The sequence below is a fragment of the Heliangelus exortis genome, chromosome 1 (genome assembly GCF_036169615.1).
Source record: "Heliangelus exortis chromosome 1, bHelExo1.hap1, whole genome shotgun sequence".
NCBI lineage: Eukaryota > Metazoa > Chordata > Aves > Apodiformes > Trochilidae > Heliangelus > Heliangelus exortis.
In genome coordinates, this window is record NC_092422.1 from 119566290 (window position 1) to 119590193 (window position 23904).

Below are 23904 nucleotides of genomic sequence, written 5' to 3' on the forward strand. Positions count from 1 at the left end.
AACAAACCCTGTCCTGCAGAGTTGGGCTCTGCATTACTTACCAACTGCTTAAGACTGAATAAAGTGAAGCAAAACCAGCTGCTTAAACAAAGGTGCAGAAGGAGGGAGAAAGTGACACCTGGAACCCTAGCACAGCTACTTCTGGCGCTGCACATGGCCCAGGTAACACCTAACTGCTCTGCTGAATTTATGCATTGATTCTGGGACTGTTGACCCTGCACAGAAAGCATGGAGTAGGCTCTCAGCAGTGTGCCTTGAGGGATGATCTCCTTCATGTGCATTGGAGGGAGTCTGCTTTCAACCAAAGAGCGTGCAATGGTCATGTCTTTGCTTTGCAGAGAGGACTGGCTGAGACTTGAGGGAGACCAGGAGACTATTGCAGACTATTCTGCAACTTCAAAATTAAAATTTAAACACATTTTCCAAATCCCTTCCTTTAAAATACCACAAATCCCAGCCTTGCTGCAGGTCTGAGTACTTTCAGGGCTGTGTCCAAATGCAGTCCCTCCATCCCCACTGCCCTCCCAGACCTTACACTCCTAACCCTGACTTCTCAACCATTACACTCAGCCAGCTCTAGCAAGGATTTATGGAGACCTACCTGCCTATACAGCAGTACAGCATTGCCAAGCTGAATTTCCAGATCACAAGCTGAATTTCCTTAAATCATGAGGTTTGATTTTCAAAAATGAGTGATACATGTATTTTCATATAAGCTTTTTTTTTTTTAATTGCTCTTGCATGTCTTTGTCATGTGACGAAGACCCTGTTCATTCTCCAGTATCACATTAGAAAAGACAGTGCAACCCTGGAGTACCACCCCTGTTTGAGTACTCATGTTTGAACTGTCCTGTGCAAGACGCAGCTTCACAGGAGGTGCAGAAACTAAAAAATTAATCTCTTTCCTCTTTCTTTACTAAGAGGACAGAAGTTCATCAGTGATATACGCAGCAGGGTAGATTTACTTTACACTCATCTAAAGTGCAGATTCAGCCAAAGCCTTTTTGCTCAGCCACATCTATATGCAGTAGACAATGCACTGTGGGATGAGTCTTCATACAGGGCTAGGATTCCTCACCCCATACAGATGGCTGCATGATGCTGCTGGAGTGGAATCCAGTGCTGGAAGAGATTAATGCCCAGTGGACAGTTCAGCTACACTATGAGAGTTTGCTTATGCTCTCTCCTCCAATGTAATTCTCTGTCACAGGGTCTGAACACACACCACAGTACCCAGATTTGTGATTTAGGTTTTATTTTCATTCTTGTTACAAGCAAGAAAATCCCTGGATTAAGACAATCAGAATTAATCAGACACCCCAAAGAATTCACCAGGAAGTAGCTGTCAGGATGAGTAGAAAGGCTTCGGCTGGGTTTAGACCTGAAATCCAACTTGAGATTTGCCCCAGCCCACTGAGATGTAACTTTCCAGATGATGCACACCCCATGATACCAGAAGCAATAGTGCAGCAGCCCCGCTGTGCTAGTGCATCTCACACTAGTGGGCTCCCTGTGGGCAGAAATAGTGGACAGTAAGGGAAGACCAAGACTTTAGAGAAATGATAGGAAGAGGGAGTAAATCAGAGAGCGAATAATATGACCCAAATTATTAACTGGGATGCTAATAGCTAGGGATCCCAGGCTCTCCCTGAAGACTATAAAGGAAAGTATTTCTTTGGCTTGATCTAGTGCCCTTGTTTTATCTCAGCATCTCCCCAGGAAAATAGGTGGGACTCTCCATACCCAAGGAGTGCAAACTCAAACTAGTAGTATGAATTATACTTGGAAGTTCTTCAGAAACAGTGCAAACTATCTGTGAGCACTGTCACTCAGCTGTCAGGCAGTCCCATGCACTACACCAGCCCAGACAGCCCCGAGAATGTCCACGAAGGTGCACATGACGAGACCTTCACAGCATGGCCACATTAAACCCTTCATGTCCTGCCTACAGGACAAGCCAGCAAAAACTACATTACAAAGTCCAGAAAGCAGAAGGCAGAGGCTAAAGTCACTGGAGGCCTAGAGAATTCCAGATATAGTCCTAGATGAAGGGACCATGTTGAACTGAAGATACACAGAAAAAAACACAGAGAAATGGCTGTATGGCAGAAGAAACATAGTAAGGATGGAAGGTCTGTACAGGGGCTGAGGAAGGGACTCACACCTACCTCAGGTGCAGAAGACATTGTAATAAGCCAGGGCCTGCTCCTCTGCAATGGGACAGGAAAGAACCGAGTTATCCCTGCACAGAGCCAAGTACAAGCACCCAGACAGCTCTAGAACCTCATGGTTCCACATTCACCTGGATGGTAGTAGTCATAGACCCTGACATGGCCAGGCTTCAGGTTGGTCACCCCAATCTCCCGCTCCAGATGCAGGACATAGGTCTCAGGCTTATGGCTCAGCTGGGGGAGAAAAAGTAACAGTTCATTTGTGAGCTGTTCTTTCACTCCTCACCTAAATTTGATACTGATAGGCAATATTGATAGGCAAGAACAGTTATGTAGATGAATCTTGAATATCCTGCTCTGCTAGCCCAGCCCTGGATTCTCCACAGAACTCTGCCACTGTCCTCCACTCTTGCAGTTTTTCCAGCGGCACACAGTTACCTTGTCTAAGTAGATGGCAACACCTCCTTGTGTTTTCTCAGTTCTTCTTACAGGGTGCTAGGACAGGAGAGCAGAGGAAGCAATTTAGTTGGGTCTTTTGAAAAGCAACTGTGTGACATCCCAACAAGTTTTACCTAGGCTTGAGTGGGCAAGTTCTCTCTCTCACTCACTCACTCACTTCTGAACTTATCCTGGGCTCTTAGCTCTTAAAGCTTATCTCCCTGCAGGGCAACTCAGCTCCTGCAAAACCCAAGGACAGGAACCTGTGTTAATTAGCTGTCAAGGATATGCTGAATAAATTGGGCCAGAAGGATCACCATCCTCAGGGCACATACTGACAGTATGTGTTCACGTTTGTTGTGTGGCAGAGAGGAAGGGATAGTGAGATGGCTCAGAGGAGAGACAGGCCACACCCTCCTATGCAACCACCCTCTCTCCTGGGGCATAGATGGTCTCACTGACACCACATCACCAGCCTGATTCCAGGCTTCTTACAGACATCCCAGACTCTGGAGCAAGGATGAATCCAGACAGCAGGGACACCTCCATGATCACCATGTTGGAAGTGGATCTCTTCCCAGTGTATCTGGGGGAGAAGATATTAAAAAAAAAAAAAAAAAAAAAAAATTATCTCAGCTTCTTCTTCCCTCCACCACCATACCCTGTGTGCAGGACCCTGAGCCAGACAGCCCAGCCAGGACTGGGACCTCTCACAGGTCCCAGTGCAGATGATAGCTGCACTGCTCTGAGCATCTCTGGTCTGAGATAACTATTTGCACACTTCTCCCTAGCAAGAATCAAATCCTTCAGAAACATTTCCCCTTCCTTCCCTGGAGACACTTTTATCTTTCCTTTTCCATCTTTCCTCTGGACCTCCTAACTGAAGGTGCCTAGTGCCTCCAGCCAAGAAGCAGCCCTCAGCTCTCCAGCCATGCCTGGCTTTACTTCCCAAGGGGAGCTGTGTTTTTAGGGTCACCTGACATTGACGTAGACAGTAACAGAGTGTGGACCATCCTCAGTGCAGTTGACTGGCTTGGTTTTCACTCGCAAGGCAAAGTATGTGGAGACCTGCGGGGAGGGCATGTTGTACCTCAGCACCATCTGCAGGAAGAGACAAAAATACAAAATAAGACATGGATGTCTGGCTCAAGATCATGTGTCATACCTTTTTTGTCACCAATTTGAGAGCGAAAAAACCATATAAAGTGAGCATACTCAAAGTAAGGGTCACTCAGACTGGAAAGCTTCCATGACCCTTCCAGATGGGGCTACTTCTCCTCATCCTTCCCCCTTGAGGCTGAGCAAGTCACATAGCAGTGGGACTGCTATACAACATTTCCCTCGTCCAATACCCTGAGAGCCATGGAAGCATCACTGTACTCACATCTGGACATTTTCTACCTCTGAGTCTACTACAGCACACAGGTTTATTGCACTGGCAGCAGGCTGGGATTAAAGCTCAGTTAATGCACATTTCCTTGCATAGAGCTGCAACAGAGACTTTTGGTTTGGTAAGAAGATGAGCAAAGGGGCTGTCACAGCAGGGCCTGTGGGAACCTACCCGGGTAAAGACACAGCAGCTACCGTGGGCCTGCACCAAGAACTTTCCTGGGACTTCTGTCAGTGCTGCTTCCTGCACCAATAGCCGGTTCTGGTAGGAGACTTGGAACTTCCTCCCATAGCCTCTCTGGGACCTCACCCTCACTTCTGCAACCCCTTTCGTGCTGTAAGTCAGTGCTGCATATTTAGCCAAGGCCTGCAAGGCAACTACTGTGTCCTGCAAAGGAAGAAACAATTACTTTTGCAGCTCTGAGACCCTTGAGGCACTTGAACTCACTGTCCTGAGGACCTCCTAGTACAAGGGCTGCTCTCCTCAAAGCGTTCACACTTGTATAATTGTACACAGATTGTGCAAAGGTTCTTTCTCAAGCAACATCCTCTTCCCCAGCCACAAGTTACCTGTGTTGAGGCAAACCCTCCATAGGCATTCTGCTGCCTGGTCAGCCAGGCCACGATGCCAGAGGCTGTGATGAGATCAGCCCCTGTGACATTTGGCTTGGAGACCAGGGCTAGGAGAACATAGGCTGTCATCTCCACATCCAGAGACAGTGGCTGTGACCAAGGGCTGCTGCTGGGTCTGGGACTGGATGCGGTCTGACTCCAGTGGATTTGCCCATCTGAGAAAGAAAAGGAGCAGATGGCATTGAGGGATATCAGGAAAGAAATCCTGAGGACTATAAGGCACAGTGCCTCGTGTCTGCACAGACCATTGAGTAAATACCTGTTGCTTGGGTTATCATGTTGCTGGGTGAATTGTAATCCCATGTATCTTGCAATACCCAACACTCCATATTACACATCAAAGTGACACACAAAAACTAAGATGCCAACAATCTACATACACAGTACAGGTTATGCTTCTTCCAGGTTGCATGCAACCAAGGGCTCAGAAAGGCCACTTCTCCCTTCTCTGATGTTCAGCTGGCACTGAGGTTCCCGTACCTGCTCTGATTGCCTTTTGGTCAAGCACATCAAGTAGCTCTTGCATGCGTTCAAAGTCCTTAGCCAGGGAGAAGGTGTAGGCCAGCAGGGCCTGGGTGTAAGTACTGGCAGCTTTGTGGAGGGAAGGACCGATGCAGCCCAGAGCCTTGCGCACCACTGCACTCTACGGAGAAGAGTGACATGGACGTGGGTCACACACAAATGCACAAGAGGCAGGCAAACACTGAGGTGCAAAAGCAGAAGGATGCATTAGCACTTGCCAGCATAGAAAACACCCCTTACATTCCCCAAGGTGTCTCAGTTCCCAAGCCTGCACTCTTCTCTTTGTATCCGTGCAGCACTAGTAAGCAGTGCCTCCAGCCCTTGGTGCAAGATGCTTGACAGACCCTCCCTGAGCTGGTCATAGGTTTCAGCAGTGCTCTCTCAGTGAAATGAAAGCCTTACAGCTGAAATAACACCAACACATCTTACTTTCCAAGTCCAAACACAACAAAAGCAACAGTACACAATGGCAAATGCTTACGCCCAGCCTGAGGACCAAGACTATTGTACTCAGTTCACCTCTGCAGTGCCTGGAGGTCACTGAGATTTCCAGTTTCCCCTGGAACACCAGTACTGCTGTTGGCAGAAGGCAGCAAACCCATCTGTCTCAGCGGTGTTGTGTTCCAGCATTCAGCTATGCTGCTCCAAATTTGAGGTTTGCTATTCCAAACAAAGACTTGCCTGTTCTGTATGTGTGCATCTGCAGCACTTTGTTGTTTCCTCTCTTCCAGTGGCCTCTTGGTTAAGTATAGGGCTTCAGTACTTGATCACACAAAGGCTACATTTAAGATTTATTCTGATGTGACATGCTCCTCACCTCTTTCCCTTCTAGGAAAGGCAAAAGGTAATGTCTGTGTCATCTTTGTGCTCTCTAGATGGTAGAGTAGTATTGCTGGGTGCAGCCACCAAATCTCAGAAATGTTCATAGTATCTACTCGTAGAATACCAAAAGTTCCACCTGATGCTTTTTGGTTGCTCCCTCTTGTTGAAGCTCTGCAGAAGTGGTAAGCTCTCCTAACTTCAAAAGCCCTACTTTTCTATTTGCCTTTAAACATAACTTCTTTCCCTTAGCCCATTGCTTTCAGTTGCAATAAAAAACACTTACTTTTATTTCCAGTGAATTTTGCTTCTCAAAATCTATAGCAAGAGCATTTCTCCACCAAGTTGACTATATTTTTTTTAAGCTGCCAGTACCACAGAGTAATTAGTGATGACCTTTAGCACTTTTATAAGAATTCCCTCTTGTTATCACTCAGGTGTACAAATTCCAATTGCCTTGCTTCACAACATGTATCTTCCTACAGCACTCCTTTTCTAGACTTACATCTTCTGCAAAGCTAAAACACACTAAAAATGTCATTATGGCTCTTTACTTGACTGTGGGAGCAGCAACACCAACCTCTCCTCCCTAATAACTCACACCCAAAGAGTAGCAAGGAGGTGAGAGGATAGGGTGGGGGAGCAGGAATGAGCAGCCAAAGCCTGGGAAATGGACATAGTATCTAGCCATGAACTCCTATGGCTTCCTGTAGTCTAACCTCCCAATCTCCCCTGGCAGCCATGTTGTTCTCAAGGGATAGTTGAAGCTTTTTCCTGAGAAATGATAAATTTTTCCCCCCCAAGCCTATTACTTTGCCCACAGTTCTCTCCAAGACGCCCTGTTACCTGCCTCAGTGACACCACTAAGCTCTTCAGGATTCGGATATTAAGGCCAGAGCACAGCAGAGAATCCTAATATTTACCTCTGGTGTCTCTCCTGCCTCCAAGTACGCAGCTGTGATGTAAGCAGCCAAGGGGACTTCTCCATCCACACCTCCCTGCAAAAAGCATAAACATACAAAAAGCTGGGAAAGTTAATATGCAAAGACCTGAAGCTTTTCAGTAAAGGTCCCATCTATCCCTGACTTGCTCCCACACAAGAAAGCAGAACAATACATAAAAATGAACTAAACCATTACCAACACACTTGGAAACTGCTCTGAGTTGTCCTTCAATGCACTCTGGCTCCTACCTTCATGGCTGTGTGGAAAAGTTGGCCCACATTTCTGAAACAGCCATTGGGAAGCTGGTGGAAATCCAGCCACGTAAGAGCAGCTTGGATGGCTCTGTTGTCCAGGAAAATATATGGCTTGGCTTGGACAAAGCATTTAACCACAAATGCAGTCAGCCTGATTGGGGATAGAAGAGAAATAAATGGCATGAGAAAAGCAGAAAGAGATGGAGTGAATGAGAGAGGGGGAAGAATTTTTGAAATAAAGAATCTAAGCAGAAGTAAAAAGAAAAATAGTGGAAGTTTGATACTGGTGGGTCTCTCCTCACCTACTGTTCTGCTATTCCTTGTTTGCTGGTCCAAGGACAATTGCTTCCAATTACAGTTGCATACCCATGGGATTCCCTAGCCCACAAAGCATCTGGAACATTTTTGGAGTCCAATAGGACAGGGGGGATTCAGTGTTGGAAGCAGAAAGCTGCCTACCTCCAGGTTGTAAGACAGCAGGTAGATAGCAAGGGAGAGAGCCCAGGACTTACCAAGTATTGCCATACTCATCCTTGGTACCAAATTCACTGTAGGAACCATCAGGGTGTTGATACTGCAGCTGTATCTGGTACCCTGGAACACAGAATAGGACATCAGCACTCAGAGTATTTGCACTGGGAAGGAAATAGGATGCTAACATTAAAAGTGGTTGAGTGAACTGCAGGGAAAGGGAGTAGGCAACTATTAGTAGATTCAACAGAGGGGAAGGCAGATGAGCAAGGTGGTTCTGTTGTACTTGCCACTGCGTAGGAATCCTGTTGCCTTCTCTTTGATCTCAGGGGTCAGCTGCCTTGTCTTCTCCACATACTGCAGCACATAGACAATGGGGGCAAACAGCACCATGTTCTGCTCCCCACAGCCATGGGGCATCTGCACCAAGTGGTCCAAGTTCTGCAGTGCTGTCCCCATGAGGTCACCTGGAACAGAATATAGGCATCCTGATCACCTCCTGGGCAGAAGGTTTGCTGATTCACCTTCTACTAACAGAGCACCGTGAGGCTACCTTTGTCTAGCCAGCTGAACAGTTCCACTGTACCCTCCATATAGGAACACTCCCATTCTGGCAGGGGAAGCCCATAAATAGAACACACTCTCCATTGCTGATTGTTTTAGGTTATCTGGAACCAGGAAACACAGCCATGCACATGGGAAGATCAAGGCAGTGGAGTCCTGGTAACCTCAGAAAGGGTGTGGGGGAGTCTAGGTTTGGGCTTTCCTAAAGCTATGGGATTTGGAAAAGTATTGTAACAGCTGAATTCCTTACCAGTGACTGAGATGGTGGCTCTGACTGAACCTTCAACCACATTCAGAGGCAACATCAGGGACACAGACTCCTGTGCTGGATTCCCTGACACCAGCAGCGTAAGGAGTATGGAGAGGACAAAAAGAAAGAGATTCTGATGAAAACAGAATTCAAAATATCCAGAGACTGTTTGAGACTGTTCCATGTTAACATTTGATTTTCCTGTCACAGAGGTTACAGATCATGTAAAAAATCTGTCACATACCACCCTCAAATCCTTCCTATCAACCTCACTGTAGCTGTGCTATGCTAACAGCCTTCCTTCCATAGAATTTGAGAGGATCTTCTACTGGAAAACCTCTGTGTTAAAAGCCACCTTCCTGCTTTTCTTTGTATGTTACTCCACTTTGTTTCAGATTTCAGTTACAGGTATGTGTTTCTCAGTGCACCATGGGCTCTCAAAATCTGCTAATGGCCCCATCATACACTGTAAAATTCAAGACAGGAGCAGCAGTCCTAACTCATGTCCTCCAGCTTCACCATGTTCAGGAGTCCAGTTTTATTACCAGAGATGAAAAAGGTCTCAAGCTATATCATTAGTATCATGGATGCTGATGCTAAAAGATTGGACCTCCCCCACATCCTTACCCAGGAGAAGCTCTAGCTGGCACCACATTTAAAATATGCTTCCATAGCTTTGTCATGTTGACAATTAAAATATTTCAACAAGTGGAATGACCCAGGAGGTGGTTAGACAGAAAGCAGGAGATGAGCAGAGTAAAAGAAGAAAACAGTCTACCTTTTTTGGGACACAGGATGGAGCTGTGAGCCTTTTCTACCAACACTCCCTCTGGCTGTTGGAACAGATAAAAATAGCATTATAATGAGAACATTGTATTACAAGTGGATTAGCAACAGATATGGACAAAACCCTGGTTCAGGCTGGAAACTCAGCTGAAATAACATTATTATCACATAAAACTGTAAATTTTTGTCTAAAATTGTCATTTCAAACAATAAAACAGCACACATTTCATAGTAAAACTTCTGAATGTCTGTGAAACAGATGCTGTAAGATTCAGTAAAGAGCCCAGGAGTGAAGATATAAGAGAGTGTACATATGTAAAGTTTTCCACTGCATGAAGTAGAGGATGTCTGCCCTCTACCTCCTGCATCCATCAACCCTCATGGTTGGTCCCAGCTCAGGCCCTGAGATTCCAATTACACACCTATTAATAGCAAGGGATAACTCCCCAAATTAACCTGCTCAAAATCTGGGAATTGCACAAAGTCCACTTGTAGGTCTAGATAACAGAAGAGGTTGCCTAACCCGGACTAGAAGGAGTTTGGTGATTGTGTCTTTCTGTCCTTTGTTTGGGACAAATGGTTTCTCTTCGCCACAGAGCTCCTCGGTGGCCACAGCCTCTGTATTGAGGGTGATGTTCAAAAGCCCTGAAAATAACACACATTTAGGTGCATGAAACATCTAATAAGGAAGTACTTCCCACTAATAGAAGTCACCTGTTGACAACAAAAATTTGGATCAGAGCCTTTTATGATTCTGTTCCTCCAAGAACAGACTTGCAAGTAATCATGACTTTATGATCTATGCACACAAGTACTCTAAGGTAACAGGGCACACAAGTTCTCACTCCATGTCAACTCTTACAAAGAATTCCAACCTCAGTCCCATCCCAATTCTACCACCCCACCTCCCTTTTCTTCTCACCCAGTTGCTCAGCTGTGACACTCCACTGAAACGTCTTAGCTTCATCAGCACATAAGCAGCTGCTGTAAACACAGTCTTGGCATGGCTTCATCTGGAATTGTGCAAACTTCTCCAGGCTCACTTGGATCTGAAAGGGCAGCAGGGATGGCAGGTGGTGACAAGATAAACATCACAGATTTCAGCCATCTCCTACCAACCCATACCCTGCTTTTCTCACAGACCCTATCAAGGTTTGCCTACCTTCATGCATCGCTGCAGGTAGTTGAAGATTGTGGCCTTCAGGATGAAGGTCTCACCCTGGATCACAGAGGATGGCAGCACGAGCTCCACAAGAAATGGCTTGAACACCAGCAGACTGGAGGTTGGAGCAAGTCCAAAGCCATTACGCCCTGTGCAGAACATTGATGCTTTCCATTCTGTGATGCTGCTAGGCACGGTGACAGTGATATTCTTGTTCCCACTAGAGCTGAGGAAAAGTAGACAGCAACAAAAGTATTTAACTAAATCATGCTGTATGCAGCCCCATGTAACCGGGGCTGTGCCAATCTCACCAGTGCACTCCATTCCCTGAGTCTAATTCCCAGCCTCTACTGAACTTGTGGCCCTTTCAGGGTTATAGGTACGTCCCTGTAGAAGTAGAGACCTCTGCCTCAGATGCTTATACCAACAGAACTTTTCTGAAGATGGCTTATATGGCTGCAAGATGCCATCAATCACACTCAGTGCTTTCCTCAGACAGTGCTTGCATATGCACATCTAAAACCGCTTCACATATGTCAGCAGTTTTATACTTCTTTGCCTAGGGATAGAGAACCAGACACCAGAAGAGCAACGAGACTGGCTTAACATCAATAGAACTTAGCAGAAGAGACAGATCCAGCCATTCACCTTCCTGTGAGACATCGACACCTTAAAGTCCAACAGGGCAAACATGAGGCGTGTGCCCACACCCCAACTTCTGAGAGCACCAGACTGTTCTGTGGCTGCTGCCACAGCAGACATAAAACCAGCCCTGGCTAAAGCTAATCATATTATTTGACACCAGTAACAGCAGACATTCATTTTTGCCGGGCACATACAGAAAGACAACACATACATCATGATTTGGTTGCTCAGGTCAGGCTGGTGGATTAATCACATGGGAGATAACTGTTGTTGAGGAGTGAAAAGATGGTGTAGGTAGGATGGGAGCATCTAGCTTGAGTAGACTCCAATCTTGAGATGCCAAACAAGAAATTATTTAAGCCAGCAATTAAATAATCTCCAAAAGCTCCCTCAGGTTCCATAAGTACACAGAGTGTGCTTCCTCATAGGACACAATTCCCAGTCCTAAGAAGGACTTCTGTGGAGATCAGCTTCCCCTCCATTGCAGGATACATCCTGTGAGCACAGCGTGGGAAATGCCAGCCCACAGGGCTACTACGAGCAGACCACAGGCAGTAAATCAAGCATTTTTGCTCCAATGCACCTGCTTTCCTGTATTCCCATGCCAGTCACACCGTATGGGTGGGCAATACTTCTGTATGATCATCTAAGCATGGGAAAATACATTTGAAAAGACATCATCTCTGAGGAGAAACAGCCTGACAGGCATGAGCCCCATGATGTATGTCTTTAGACATCTTCAGCATCTTATGATATAAACCAAATTGTACCTGCTGCCATTTCCAGTCACATTAAGCCACCCAGACTGCACAGTCCACTGTCCAATTTACTCACCCTACAGAATACAAATCCCATAACCAGGTTTCAGGGAAATGCTTGTGTACTTTCTCTTCAGCTGAAGGAGGTGAAAACACAGCAGGCTGGTATGTAGATGTTGTCAGATGCTCTATTGAAAATAAAAAAGACCCAGTCTCCACAGGGTCCTCAGGCCCTGTTTAGAGCAGAGGGCCTCCAGCTCATCCAGTCAGCCCTTGGGAAGCTGGCAGAGCCTCCTTCATTTGAGCTGTTCCAGCTGGCACTGAAACAGAAGGTGCTGTCCCAGGTTTTAAAATCTCTTGCCTCATTTCAAGCAACAGAGTTGCTGTGGGCCTTATTTGCATTTGTAGGCACCCAAGGAAGGGCAACCATTCCCTCACCTCAGAGATAAGACTTGAGATCCAGCCAGCTCACTAATATTTCAGAGCCAGAAGCCACTGAGCCCCAGCCTCATGCAAGAGCAACAGGTTTGGGACCACTCTCACTCATCCATTTGCAATTACAGCAAGTGCTGCCTTTTAGCCCAAATACAGCATTGCTTTCACCTGAAAGACTGAGCATCTAATGTGAGAAGAAACAGATGATAAATGCTTACCATTATATGCTGTTTGGGAATGGGCAAACATCAACATGGGCCTGGAAGTAAATGAAGTTTCCTGTAGCATAGTTGTAGATTGTGTGGTTGGACACACTCTGGGTTTCCTGATATTGGTGTTGGACATAATTTTCAACCCCACTTCCTTTAAGGAAAGAAAAAGAACTGATGGACCAGAAGCTTGTGCCCTCCTCTCTGCCTTCTTGTGCCCTCATGCAGTGGGGACTTCGATGTCCTCTGGCTTGGCAAAGTATTCCTTTACTTCATTTTGAGAGGGAATTATTCAGATCCTCAGCAATGGGTGAATAAGATCTTCTGAGCTAATATATCTGGACTGAGTCAAATTTATTCTTTCTCAAACACATGGTCATTTAGTTACTATGCTGTCTTAGGCTGCAGAGTTCAATTGTTCATTGCTATGGAGATGAAGGATACTATGTGAAATCCAGTGAAAGTAACCAATTGTCCTTGGCATCCTGAATCACATCACCAAAGTTCAGTGACCACACAACGATTTCTTCTTGGTCAACACTTTCAAATCACTTATTCAAGCAGCAAGTAAGTTACAAGGGCCTAAACTGGACCTGTTCCCTGTACTGTCTGTAAGGGCATTCCTAGCATATTGGTGAATTAAGGGATTAATGAAATCATGAATTATCCCAACCTGCCAAATCAACCGTTTTTACCTTGAATGTTGTAAACACATCAGGCTCATAAGAATTCGGGAACCCACATGAATTATCATCTTCAGACACCTGTTGAGGATATCTGAAGTTATGAACAGATGGGAACAGTCCATAGATCTGGGAAATAAAAAAGAAAAAAAATTTTAAAAAACAGCACAAATAAAACCTGGCAGTCCCTTCCTGTCATGCATTCAAGGCATGTTTGACTTGCTCCTGGCTACTGTGCCAGAATGCATGCCAGGAAGCCCCGTCTCGTTGTCACTCTGCCCTGGCTCCCTGATAGAGCCAGCACAATCTGCTGAACTGAACATGAGGCAGAACAACAGAAGCTCATTTATCACCATTGCAGAGCAATATTCAACCTCTTTCTTAACACATGCCCCCTAAATCCTTACCCCTGCCACACTGAGAGCACTGCTGATCCTTCTGGGCAGTGTTCTGCGTTCCTTGGCAGATACATTCTGCACAGATGCAGTGGGCTGTCTGACTTCCTCTTCATGTCAATACAAGGGAAGGGAAGGACTTGGAGAAGAATCACTCACCAAGGGGTTGCTGAGCTCTTTTCCTGACTTTGGCCAAAGGACACTCTGGTCCACAGACCAGACAGCACAGGTGGACCCAGGAGCTGCCAGCAGGTGGAGACCAACCTCTGCATCAGGAAGGGTCTGGGGCACTGAGAAGCCCAGCTCTACCTGGATGGGAAGAATCACAGAATATTTAGGATGGAAGAGACCTCCAAGATCATCCAGTCCAACCTTTAATTAACACCACAGTCAACTACTAAACCATGTCCTTAAGGACCAGGTCCAAATGACTTTTAAATGCCTCCAGGGATGGTGACTCCACCACTGTCCTGGGCGGGCCATTCCAATGCCTGACAAGAGGAGGCATTAAATAGGCAGGCAGTAAATAGGTTGAGTGACATTTCTGCTGCTGGCCACCCTACACTTCCTGAGCAGAGAATGGACCTATTGAAGAGAGTTTCTAAGGACTTGGCTTCGGTGGAAACCTGAGGAAGCCACAGAGGGTTTATATAAAAAAACCCATCATGTTGAGGTTCAACCAGAAAAGATGGCAGTGGGGAACCATCAGTGTGCACAGTGCACAGTACAGAAGACATTCCTGTGTCAGAACACAGTGCTTTCTTTACCCAGCAAATCAGTCAGCCACAATCACACACCTCACACAGCTGTCTTTCTGCTCCTTTTGAAGCCCCAGATAAAAAAAAAAAAAAAAAAAAAAAAAAAAAAAAAAAAGCAGCCATCTTCTCATATCTAGGCTCTTTGTTGGGTTGGTCTCAGTTTCCTAAAGCACTTCATATTCCTGTTTGAATCTGACTGTCCATAGCTGTGGAGCAGGGGTAATGTTAATCCTCAGAAGTTTGTCTTTGGACTGCAAGATATGGCCAAGAAAGCTGATTCCCACAGATGTCAGAATGACAAGTGCTCATCCCTTTCTGGATGGCCAGTAAAATCCACTTTCAGCTGTCTTCCCAACACCACAAGCTGACAAGCCTTAAGTGTCTGCTGCAGCAGCAGAGCAGCCTTAAGCTCTCCTGGGAATCTCACTATATAACCAATACTGGGCTGTAATCCTACTGAGCTGCAGTCACTAGACAAGCCTATGGAGACAGACACAGCAATTCCTTGCCTTTCCCAAACACTGCAGCAGCCTCCACAATGCTCATCATGTACTTGCTTCATACAACACAGCACATTTCACCATACACATCCTGCAGCTCTCATCACAGCATCCCACAAAGCATCAAGCCACAAGTGGCTACACATACCATGTGCAGTTAGTCTCTTGTTTCATTGCCACAGACACACACTCCCACACATTCAGGTATGGCCTCAGGCACAAATCCTACCTTATTTTTGAAACACATGGAGACACTGAAGATGGCAGAATCAGCAATGATTTTTCCATTAGGAAAGATAACATAAACAACAAGTCTTGGAGCTGGGGCATAGATGAAGCTGAAGGTAAGAGGGATGGAGAAGAAACCTTTCAGCACTAGATGGAGGAGAGAGGGGATAGTAGTTAATTTTTAACTTGTATCAGCTTTTGCCACTCTGCATGTTTAATACCTTCCCTCAAGTCTTTCAGGACCAAGTTAATTTCTGGAGACTACTGTCCTGGTTCTATTCAAGAAGATAACACTTCTGTTCAAGGAATAACACTCTGGAGTTCAAGCTAAATTCCACAAAGAGTGAGTCTCAAACATCTTTCAAAGCCTCCTATCACCGAATATCTCCCTTCCCCTCACCAACAAAGAGGTGGCCTTCGTCCCAAAATATCTATAGTTTAAGCTTTTTAAAAAAGAGCTGGAGAAGCAGATATCAAAATATTAAGTGGTGGCATCCTAACTACTCAAAGATTATTTTTAATAATTGCAAATTAAAGAGGAAAATTTTGACAGACAGTGAGGCTGAAGTTTCATGCTGCTTGCAGGGGTAGAAGAAGACCTCTTTGAAAATGGGTAAAACAGAGGATGAGCCTATGGATTGGGAAATGCTGGGTACCGTTCTCTAGGTACCAATCAGAAGTGTAAAGGAAACATGAAAAGTTGAAAGGCACGCTACTCTATCAACAGACAAGTAGTGAGCCAGCTCTAAACAGCTATGAGGCTTATGACACATTCAGGAAGACAAGATGTAAGTAAGAGGCCAGTGAATGCTTCGTAGACAAGAAACAGAAAAGTGCACTTACTTCTTGGCAGCCCAACCCAAACTGTCTTCTGACCTGCATGGACTATCCCTCTTTTAGCTGTGACCTAGTAAAGGAATACAGAAAAGGAATGCCAGTTACATAGTTTTTGAGACCACTGTAAAGGTCAAAGTAACAATGAAATTTGAAATTAAAGGGGACAGGGGGAAGTATATGTCTTTCACTTGTTTTCACATAGCAGGGGATCAAAAGACTTAAGGGAGGACACATAAGACCAACACCCGCCCTGCATCTCTGCAGAGCCCAGAAAAAAGTGCTACCTTTCTTGCTATTACTGCAGCCCCAGGATTAAAACCAGGATCCAGCTCCATGATGGCTGGATGAGGCATCTGTCCTACCCTGAACCAAATCTATCGAATATTAGGCTTGAATAGCAGGAGGTGTTGATCTTGTGCCATCATCCACTAGCACTCCCCCAGAAACTCACAAAGTAGGAGAAAACAACACGCTTGGGTCCATGTTCCAGGTCTTCCTGATAAATTCTGAAGTCCACCTGGATAGACTGCTCTATGCCACAGGGCATAATTTCTGGCACATGGACAATAGACAGAAAACTCCTGCTGGTGCTGTAGAATGGTTGAATGAAATGAGAGGCTTGCTGGTAACTCAAATCAACTGTCCCAGGCTCTTTATCCAAATCTTGATGAAGAACACTTGCCTGGTAAGAAAAAACAACACACCACAGTTAATTTCTCTAGTTAAGTGAGTCAGCTGCAAATCAAGCCAGCTGCAACTTGGTAAAAAGATCAGATCAGGTTTGAGCAAAATCATAGCAGAGGTCTCTGTGTGGAGAGCTTATGAGGAAAGCAATTGGGATCTGGAGAATAAGATCTCATAGGGAGCCAAGTTCCAGAAGATGCTGAGGTGCTTCAGGAGATGTTTGTGAGGCAGTAAATATCTCTGAGATGCATGCGTACATCTGTCAACACGTCAGATCCTTCTTCACTTACCTCCAAAGAAGCCGAGGTGCTGTTGCAAGCAGTTGTGTTCAGGCTAAATGAAGCTGTCCCAGAGTCTCCAGTGATGTATTTCTGCTTAAAATGCTGCTCCCCGCAGCTTACTAGAAGGAGGACTTCTTTGTGCTTCTCTGTCTTGCCTTGGTAGTTGATGACTTTAATCTGAGAACATCATGGTGAGCAAGAGAAGTACAGAAGAGTCTAATCAGCAGACAGAATCTTCTACTTCTTCAAGTCAGGAGCAGCATTTCCAAAACCAGCAAAGGCCACTCTTTTAGTCACTAACAGTATTATCAGTACTTCAACTGGTCACCTCCTGTTATCACTTGCACTATTACATCCATCCACCTCTATGCTCTCTAACCCTTCACAGCAAAAGGCCTCCTTGCTGCTGAAATCCCAAATGTCTGGGTTTGAACCACACAGATGGAACCCTATAGCTGCTGCTACTCAGAGCTAATTTGGCAAACGTCAGCCTTGAGTGTTTTTCTCACTTTTGACAATTCAAGAGTTTTGACCCTGCAAGTCATTCATGCCCTCAAAGCCCCTGGATGGAGATGAGATGAGATGAGACAGGAGGTAACAGTCACGGTGAAGGCTTTGCTCACTGTCCTCCCCTCCAAAGGACTGTAACAGGGAATTACCTTCCCCCTGTACATGCCTCCAGCGTGGTAGTAAGACTTCACATCACCAAACAAGGCCATCCCGCCAATCTTGGAGATGAGTAATTTGTGAGAAGCATTGACATGAATCTCTGAATGAAAGCAGCAAGACAGAAACATAAGGGAGAGAGCAAGGAAGCCAAGCACCCCTCAGCAGTTTCCCCACTGGTGACACTGATGCATATGTTCAGTTGCAGATATATTTCACACCAGGGAGGTGGCCTGCCCAAGGGCTCTGCATATCTAGTCTTCCTCCTGCTTACTTCTAGCCCTTAGGAAGGTCCCTAAGCTTTACCACCTGAGACCACAGGCACTCAGGGTGAGCGTGTCACGCTGTCAGGAACTGGTGGCTCTGTGAGGTTAGATGGCAGGCCCCCCGTGTGCTTAGAAAGCTAAGAGCCCTGGCTAGCCTGAGTGTCTTTGACAGAATCAGTACATTTTCCCATGCCTCTTGTCATCCAGATTTTTCCAGTTACCTGTGCCAGCCTCCACCAGTGAGGCCTCTGCAGCTATGCTGTCCTGATAGTACCGAAAGTCTCGACTGAAGGACGACAAACTCACATTTGTGAAGAAGCATCCTGTCTCGTCTGTCTGAAAGTACAGAAAGAGGAAACAAGGGCTGAGCAAGGCACCTGACATTAGAAATTACCCAAAGAGTGCAGAAACAGCAACACAAAATCCCTGCTCTCAGGGAGCTTGTCTTTTGACACAGCAGCCCAGGATGTGGAGCGGGCATGTGATGCACAAGGTGACAATACCAGACATGGTCACTAAGAAGCAGCACCAATAGTCCATAGCAGCAAAAATGGCAGCACATCAATCTGAGGCTGAGCACAAATATCTCTGAATCCAGTTCAGCTCCTGTTAACCATCTCACCTGGTTGCTGAATTCCTGGCAGAGATCAGGTTTCGAAGCACTGGGCAGGAACAGGGCTCTCTTCTGACAAAGGCTCACATGAACCATCCCCTGGACACTCTTTCCATAGGTGTACCTGTTTAGGGAAGCAGGGAAACAATGAGACAATCACACACAGTGAGAAAACACAGGGCTTCCTCTGGTGAGCCTCAGAGACCACTTATTCATAGATATTTACAACATAGCACAAGAGTGGCAGCCATACAGTAGGCCCAGGAGACCTTATGCATTAAGCAGGGTTGTGCTAGGCAGGGCAGTGATGGGAGACCAAGGGCTCTGTGATATAATTAGTGCCAAACTAATCTGTTACAGGGAACCAGTGTTGTAGGTGCTGACCCAGCACAGAGGACTGCACTTTATATCACCATCACTTGAAATAAACTCAGGAGGCTGCTTAAGAAAGCTGCTGAAGGCACCCATCATCTTCCCAGCAGAAGTATAGGTGATGAAGAAAGTGCCTTTCATTAAGAAAGCACCTTTACATGAGGCTGTTAACCCTAGTGTAGTCCTTGGGCTGTACCTAGGGCAATTCCTTTTTGCCTCTAGTTTTGCCTAGAGCATAATCTGGAAAAGTTTCCTTTCATAGCCCATGAGTTTCTTCTGCAGGGAAATGATCACCAAACATCTGGTATGTTCTGTCCCACAGATGGCTGCTTGTGAAAGGGCAGGGTGCTCCCTCAGGCTTTGTGTGTAGACTCTTGTGGAGTGTTTTTAGAGAAGGTGCACTAGAGTACCAAAAGGATAGTTGTAGGAGTGTTTTATCAGGGTGCAAACAGCTGTTGTGGAAGATTGTGGCCTGCTGTAACTGAAGTGTGGTAAGTTTTCCCTGAGCTCCTCGTGGTTACCAAGCCATTCAGTGCTCATCAGGGTAGAATTTAACACAGGGCCATCCCTCCAAGCAGAATCCTCACCTGCCACATACCCGGAGCGGGAAGATTTTCTCTAGTGCATAAATCTGATTTGGTGCCTCAAATATCACTTCAAATTTTGGCAGCACTGGAGGGAAAAAAATTTTAAAAAAGAACTGTAGGAAGTAATGGCTAGGGACAGCCTCTCCAGAGAATCAACATGATGGTGGAACAGGAGCCAGGAAATGAAGTAGGAAGGTGGTGGGAAAGAGAAAAGGAAGATTTCCATTGTTACTTTAACAGATTAGTGTGTAGTGGCTGGATGATTGCTCCTTCCCAAACCAAAACCCAAATATGTCCATGTCCCTGCAGTTCTGACAGCCATCTGCACTGAGAGAAGACTAGCCTTCCAACACAGGTCATTAGGGGGTGAAAAAGAAGTGGGATGGCACTGGAATTCATGCTTTTTGGAAAAGCCCACCCTGTTTTGTCTGATGCAGAGATGTGCAGGAATCAGCTGTGTCAAAGGCCTGGGGCCATGCACAGGCTGACCCAAGGTCCCAGAGTGACTTCTCTCCTAAGCCTCAGTTCAGACTCTTTTTGTGACAGATACTATTACATTTCCCATTTGCTCCCAGGATGACTGTCATGGAATAAACACCCAGATTCCCAGATGAAGAGTACAAGGTCCTCTCTGCAACTCAGACATATCCCTCATGTGCTCATACCATACTCCTCAACAGAGAAGCTGCCATATGCTTTTGCATTGTTTACACTGATGACATATGTCCCCAGGAGAGGTTCATCACTCATCTGGAAAGACAGATCTGCAATGCCATCTTGGGGGACCACATTCAGCCACTGCTCTATCCGGTTGTTCTTAGGATCCTACACCCACAAGAAAGAAATCATTAATCCAGCATCTCATTGCACCACATCCTACCCATTAGAAACCAAGCTTCAGATTTTCAGTTTGCAGACTACCAGGTTCTATAGCTAAGGAAAGAGGCTTGGCACAGGCTAACCAAGAAATTATAAAGACAATATATCACTCAGATTCTGCTTTCAGCACCCAAGTCTCCTTCCACACTTATCTAAATTCTGATCTCAAAGCAAGATCCTACACAGTTCTTTTTTTCATAAAGGTCTAAGTTGATCTGTCTGTACTCTTGCTAGTCTAGAACAACTCAGATTTCTAGTGAAGTAAGTGGGAGCTTAACCTCAAGTAAGTGCATAAAAAGGTGTAAGAAGTATGTTAGTTTAAGAAATCTTATTTTATCTATAAAATATCGAAGGAAGTGAATATGAATAGCTCAGTGAAATGGCTGCCATCAACAGTATTGTAATACTGACATATCAGCATCACTCACCTGAAGAAACAGGGAAATCTGGAGGGGAAAAAAGGCAAAATCATTAGAAGAGAGAAGCACATGCCAGAAACACATACAAGGCATTTCAGATCTTTCAGAGATGGAGGATGTGCAACTAGTGATTTGAAAATTTAGAGCACTGACAATATAAAGTAAAACAAAGCTCACCAAAAAGGAAGAATACCAAGTAGGTCTATTTCAGCAAGGTCTGGAGAAAGGGAAAAGGAAAAGCCAATTTGGGGGTCACCCAGCACATGCTAATCACTTCTGTCAGAGTCATCCATCAGGAAAACTTACTGCCCAAACAGATCTAGATCTCGGTCAGCTGAAATCTTACAGGGATAACAGAAGTATAGGATTGCATAGTTTGAAGGAACCTCTGGAGGTCAGCAAGTCCAAAACACAGCTGAAGCATGCCATCTTAAGGCAGATTGCTCATAGCCTTCTCCGTTTGAGTTTTGAACATCTCTAAAGATGAAAATGTCTTCTCTGGGCACCTGTTTCAATATCTGATTATCACTTTAATTAAAAAAGTCTGTCCTAATGCAATATCTTATCAGAATTTCCCGTGTTCCAGCTTGTAGGAGCCAGAATGAGAGCACTCATCCCCACCATAAATTCAGGAAAACCTGTTTTTCAAACATTAGGAATGGGTATGTCTCACGCTTCTGCTTGCATGACCATATTATCAAGACAAGCAAGAGACGTATACACCTCTGCCATCCTTCTGACCCATCAGCTTTTCTTAGAATTAGTATTCTCCTGTGGACACTCATCAAGCCTGGCTTGTGGAAACTTTTCCATGTGGTAAAGTTGGAGCTTTGGTAGATTGAGCAGGGTAGAAAGGGAGTAAGATCCACACACAAAACAAGGCAGCCTTTTCCACAGCCCCTCAGGGCTGGCTTACCGAATCGTTGAGTGCAGTGAGTTCCTCATCCAGAGTCACAACGCGAAATTTCACTGAAGGCAAGGAAATCAGGGAATATATCTATAAGATCTCAATCCTTCTCTGCAGACCCCTGTTTTATCTGTTTCCCCAGCTCCTGTCTCCATTCTTTACACATTTATGATAACTCCAGGCACAAACATTCCCACATATAAGATACAATGGACAATTACCTTCTGCAACCACAAGACAGACATTACAGTCACTGAAAATATCACAGCAGCAAGAGACATCTTCTCACAGCCTTCTGCTAGGGCTGTCCATGCATATCTGGCAACCACAGGCTTTCCACATGGTGTTCCCAGCAGAAAGTCCAGAGTCCCCAGATGCTCCCACTGCCAGGTCTCACCTGTCTGTCCTGGTTGATAGATGGGTTTGTCTGTTTGGATGAAGGTGCCACTGATGGCCTTGCGGATCAGAACTTCTTTCTTCTCCTCAATACTGACCCCTTCACCTGTGATGATGAGTTTGACAGTGGCAATCTCCTCCGTGCCATCAGCTGGAGGTGGAACCTATACAGATGGAGAAAGGAGAGGACACAGGCACCAGGTAATCTTCCAGGGGCCATAAACAGGAATTGAGAGTAAAGTGGAAGAACCAACCAGTGCCTCTACCCCTGTCCCAGGGTAACCCCCTCCAACATACTGGATCCAGATCACATCCAGATCTCACTCAGTCCATATTGGCAACAGAAGGCTCTGCATGTCATGGAATTTGTCCTTTTCCCCACTGGTTAAGGAATTTTGCTTCTGATGACAAGCAGGTGCCTAACTTGGTTTTCAGACCAAGTCAAGAAGATGAGCAGATGTCAGAGGAGTAGGAGATGATAGCAGAGAATCAAGTTGTAAAACAGCCTCAAATGCTAGGCCTTCAGAACTACCCTGCATGCACAAGTTAAGAAAGCCAGATAAGAAAAGGCAACCAGAGGGTCTTCCTGACTCTAGCAGCCAAAGACCACAGTAGCCTCAGCACAGAATATTCTGTATAATAGAAGGGATACTGTTTAAGCATGTCTGCCCTATCCCAGATCTTTGCTAAATTCTCACCAACAATTAATCTGCTCTAAAGTGCTATTTAAAAACAACAAACACATCTGTTTCCACACAACTGCTCTTCAGGAGGTCCTAGGAGCTGAGTTGTTGCCCGACTTCAGGTCCTACAGAAACTACAGAAGCAGCAGTGTGTCATGCAAACCATCATTTCCCCAAGCTTTAGCTGTGGAGCTGTACAAATCCTTCAGAGAAGAGCTAAAGCCAACTCATCTGGCCTGGGTTGGAAGAGAACGAAGCAGACAGAAGTGTGGCAGGTATTAACAGATGTGACTTCAATTTTAAAAATAGATTCAAAAGGGGAATTCAGTGGGAAGTACTGCTGGGCTACACATCCCTAGGCACTATCCACTCCCTTTTTCATCAGGCTCACTCAGAGGCAAAGTATGTCCTGTCCATGTCATCCCTGGATAGGGATTTACAGTTCCTGAAGAGAAAATCAGTGATGCCATTTGCCTAGGCTGACTCACCTGGAACTTGGTGCACATGAAAGTCTTCTCCTTCTGGATTGTTTCTTGCACTAAGAGCTCATGTCCTGCAGAGCTCTCCAGGACCAGATTCACTTGAAGCTTTGCTTCATAGCAGGTAATATGGAGGCAGGCAACTTGGGTGGATGGGTAACGGAGATCTGCAGGGATCACCACCAGGTAATGCCTGAGGCAAGGAAAACAAGGCATCAGAGGTGGCAGCAGGTTCAGGGATCAGAGATGTGAAAGAGCTTCCCTGCAGTAGCTGACTCCTGCAGAACTCCTCAACAGTGTGTCATGACTGCAGCCAATATTAAAAAGAAAGAGTGAGCCCCGCAAAGTGATTGCTTCACTGATAAATTGATAAATAGTTCCTGCTAGGTTAACTTAAGTACAGCCTCATAATCTTTTTCAGACCCCTTGCTCCAGTCATCTCATTCCACAAAACCATCCCTTGCAGTCTTCAGAAGAAGTGCCTCATAACCTTGCAGTCTAGATACCAGTGATTTGACCTGGTAACTGGAGAAGAAAACATCCCTGGGCCTACAGTCTGACTTGGAAGCCCCCCAAAAGGGTGGCTTATATTTTCTCACAGGAATCAACCTAATGCACAGGAGGCAAGTAAACAACTCATCTACCCTCTGGGGAAATCTGACAGAGCAGAAAGCACAAGAGCTGACGACATGGAATGTGGTCCATCTACCTGGACTGATGCCTTCATGAAAAAGACCAAAACAGAAGTTCAGCATCACTCACACTTGGTGAAAAGCAGCTGCCATGTGGAACAGAAGGCTCAGGAGGATGGCTATTCTCAT

General features: G+C 45.5%; 1 protein-coding gene across 1 annotated transcript; it reads right to left on the minus strand.

Annotated features, from left to right (window-relative positions):
• Positions 1 to 1244: 1244 nt before the first annotated feature.
• Positions 1245 to 23904, minus strand: LOC139804606 (alpha-2-macroglobulin-like protein 1). The gene is made up of 36 exons (XM_071762002.1): positions 23846 to 23904; positions 23093 to 23276; positions 21923 to 22085; positions 21535 to 21587; positions 20628 to 20645; positions 19986 to 20145; positions 19321 to 19405; positions 18371 to 18485; positions 17970 to 18084; positions 17476 to 17585; positions 16826 to 16993; positions 16303 to 16533; positions 15858 to 15921; positions 15016 to 15161; positions 13688 to 13837; positions 13146 to 13262; positions 12460 to 12604; positions 11883 to 11994; positions 10404 to 10629; positions 10164 to 10290; positions 9765 to 9886; positions 9234 to 9288; positions 8456 to 8539; positions 7932 to 8108; positions 7683 to 7764; positions 7165 to 7321; positions 6896 to 6970; positions 5112 to 5274; positions 4569 to 4786; positions 4171 to 4386; positions 3586 to 3710; positions 3105 to 3195; positions 2610 to 2666; positions 2302 to 2405; positions 2169 to 2230; positions 1245 to 1510 (listed from the first exon to the last, which is right to left on the minus strand). Exons 1-35 carry the CDS (start codon positions 23902 to 23904, stop codon positions 2170 to 2172), a joined length of 4335 nt encoding a protein of 1444 aa, XP_071618103.1. The 3' UTR covers positions 1245 to 1510; position 2169.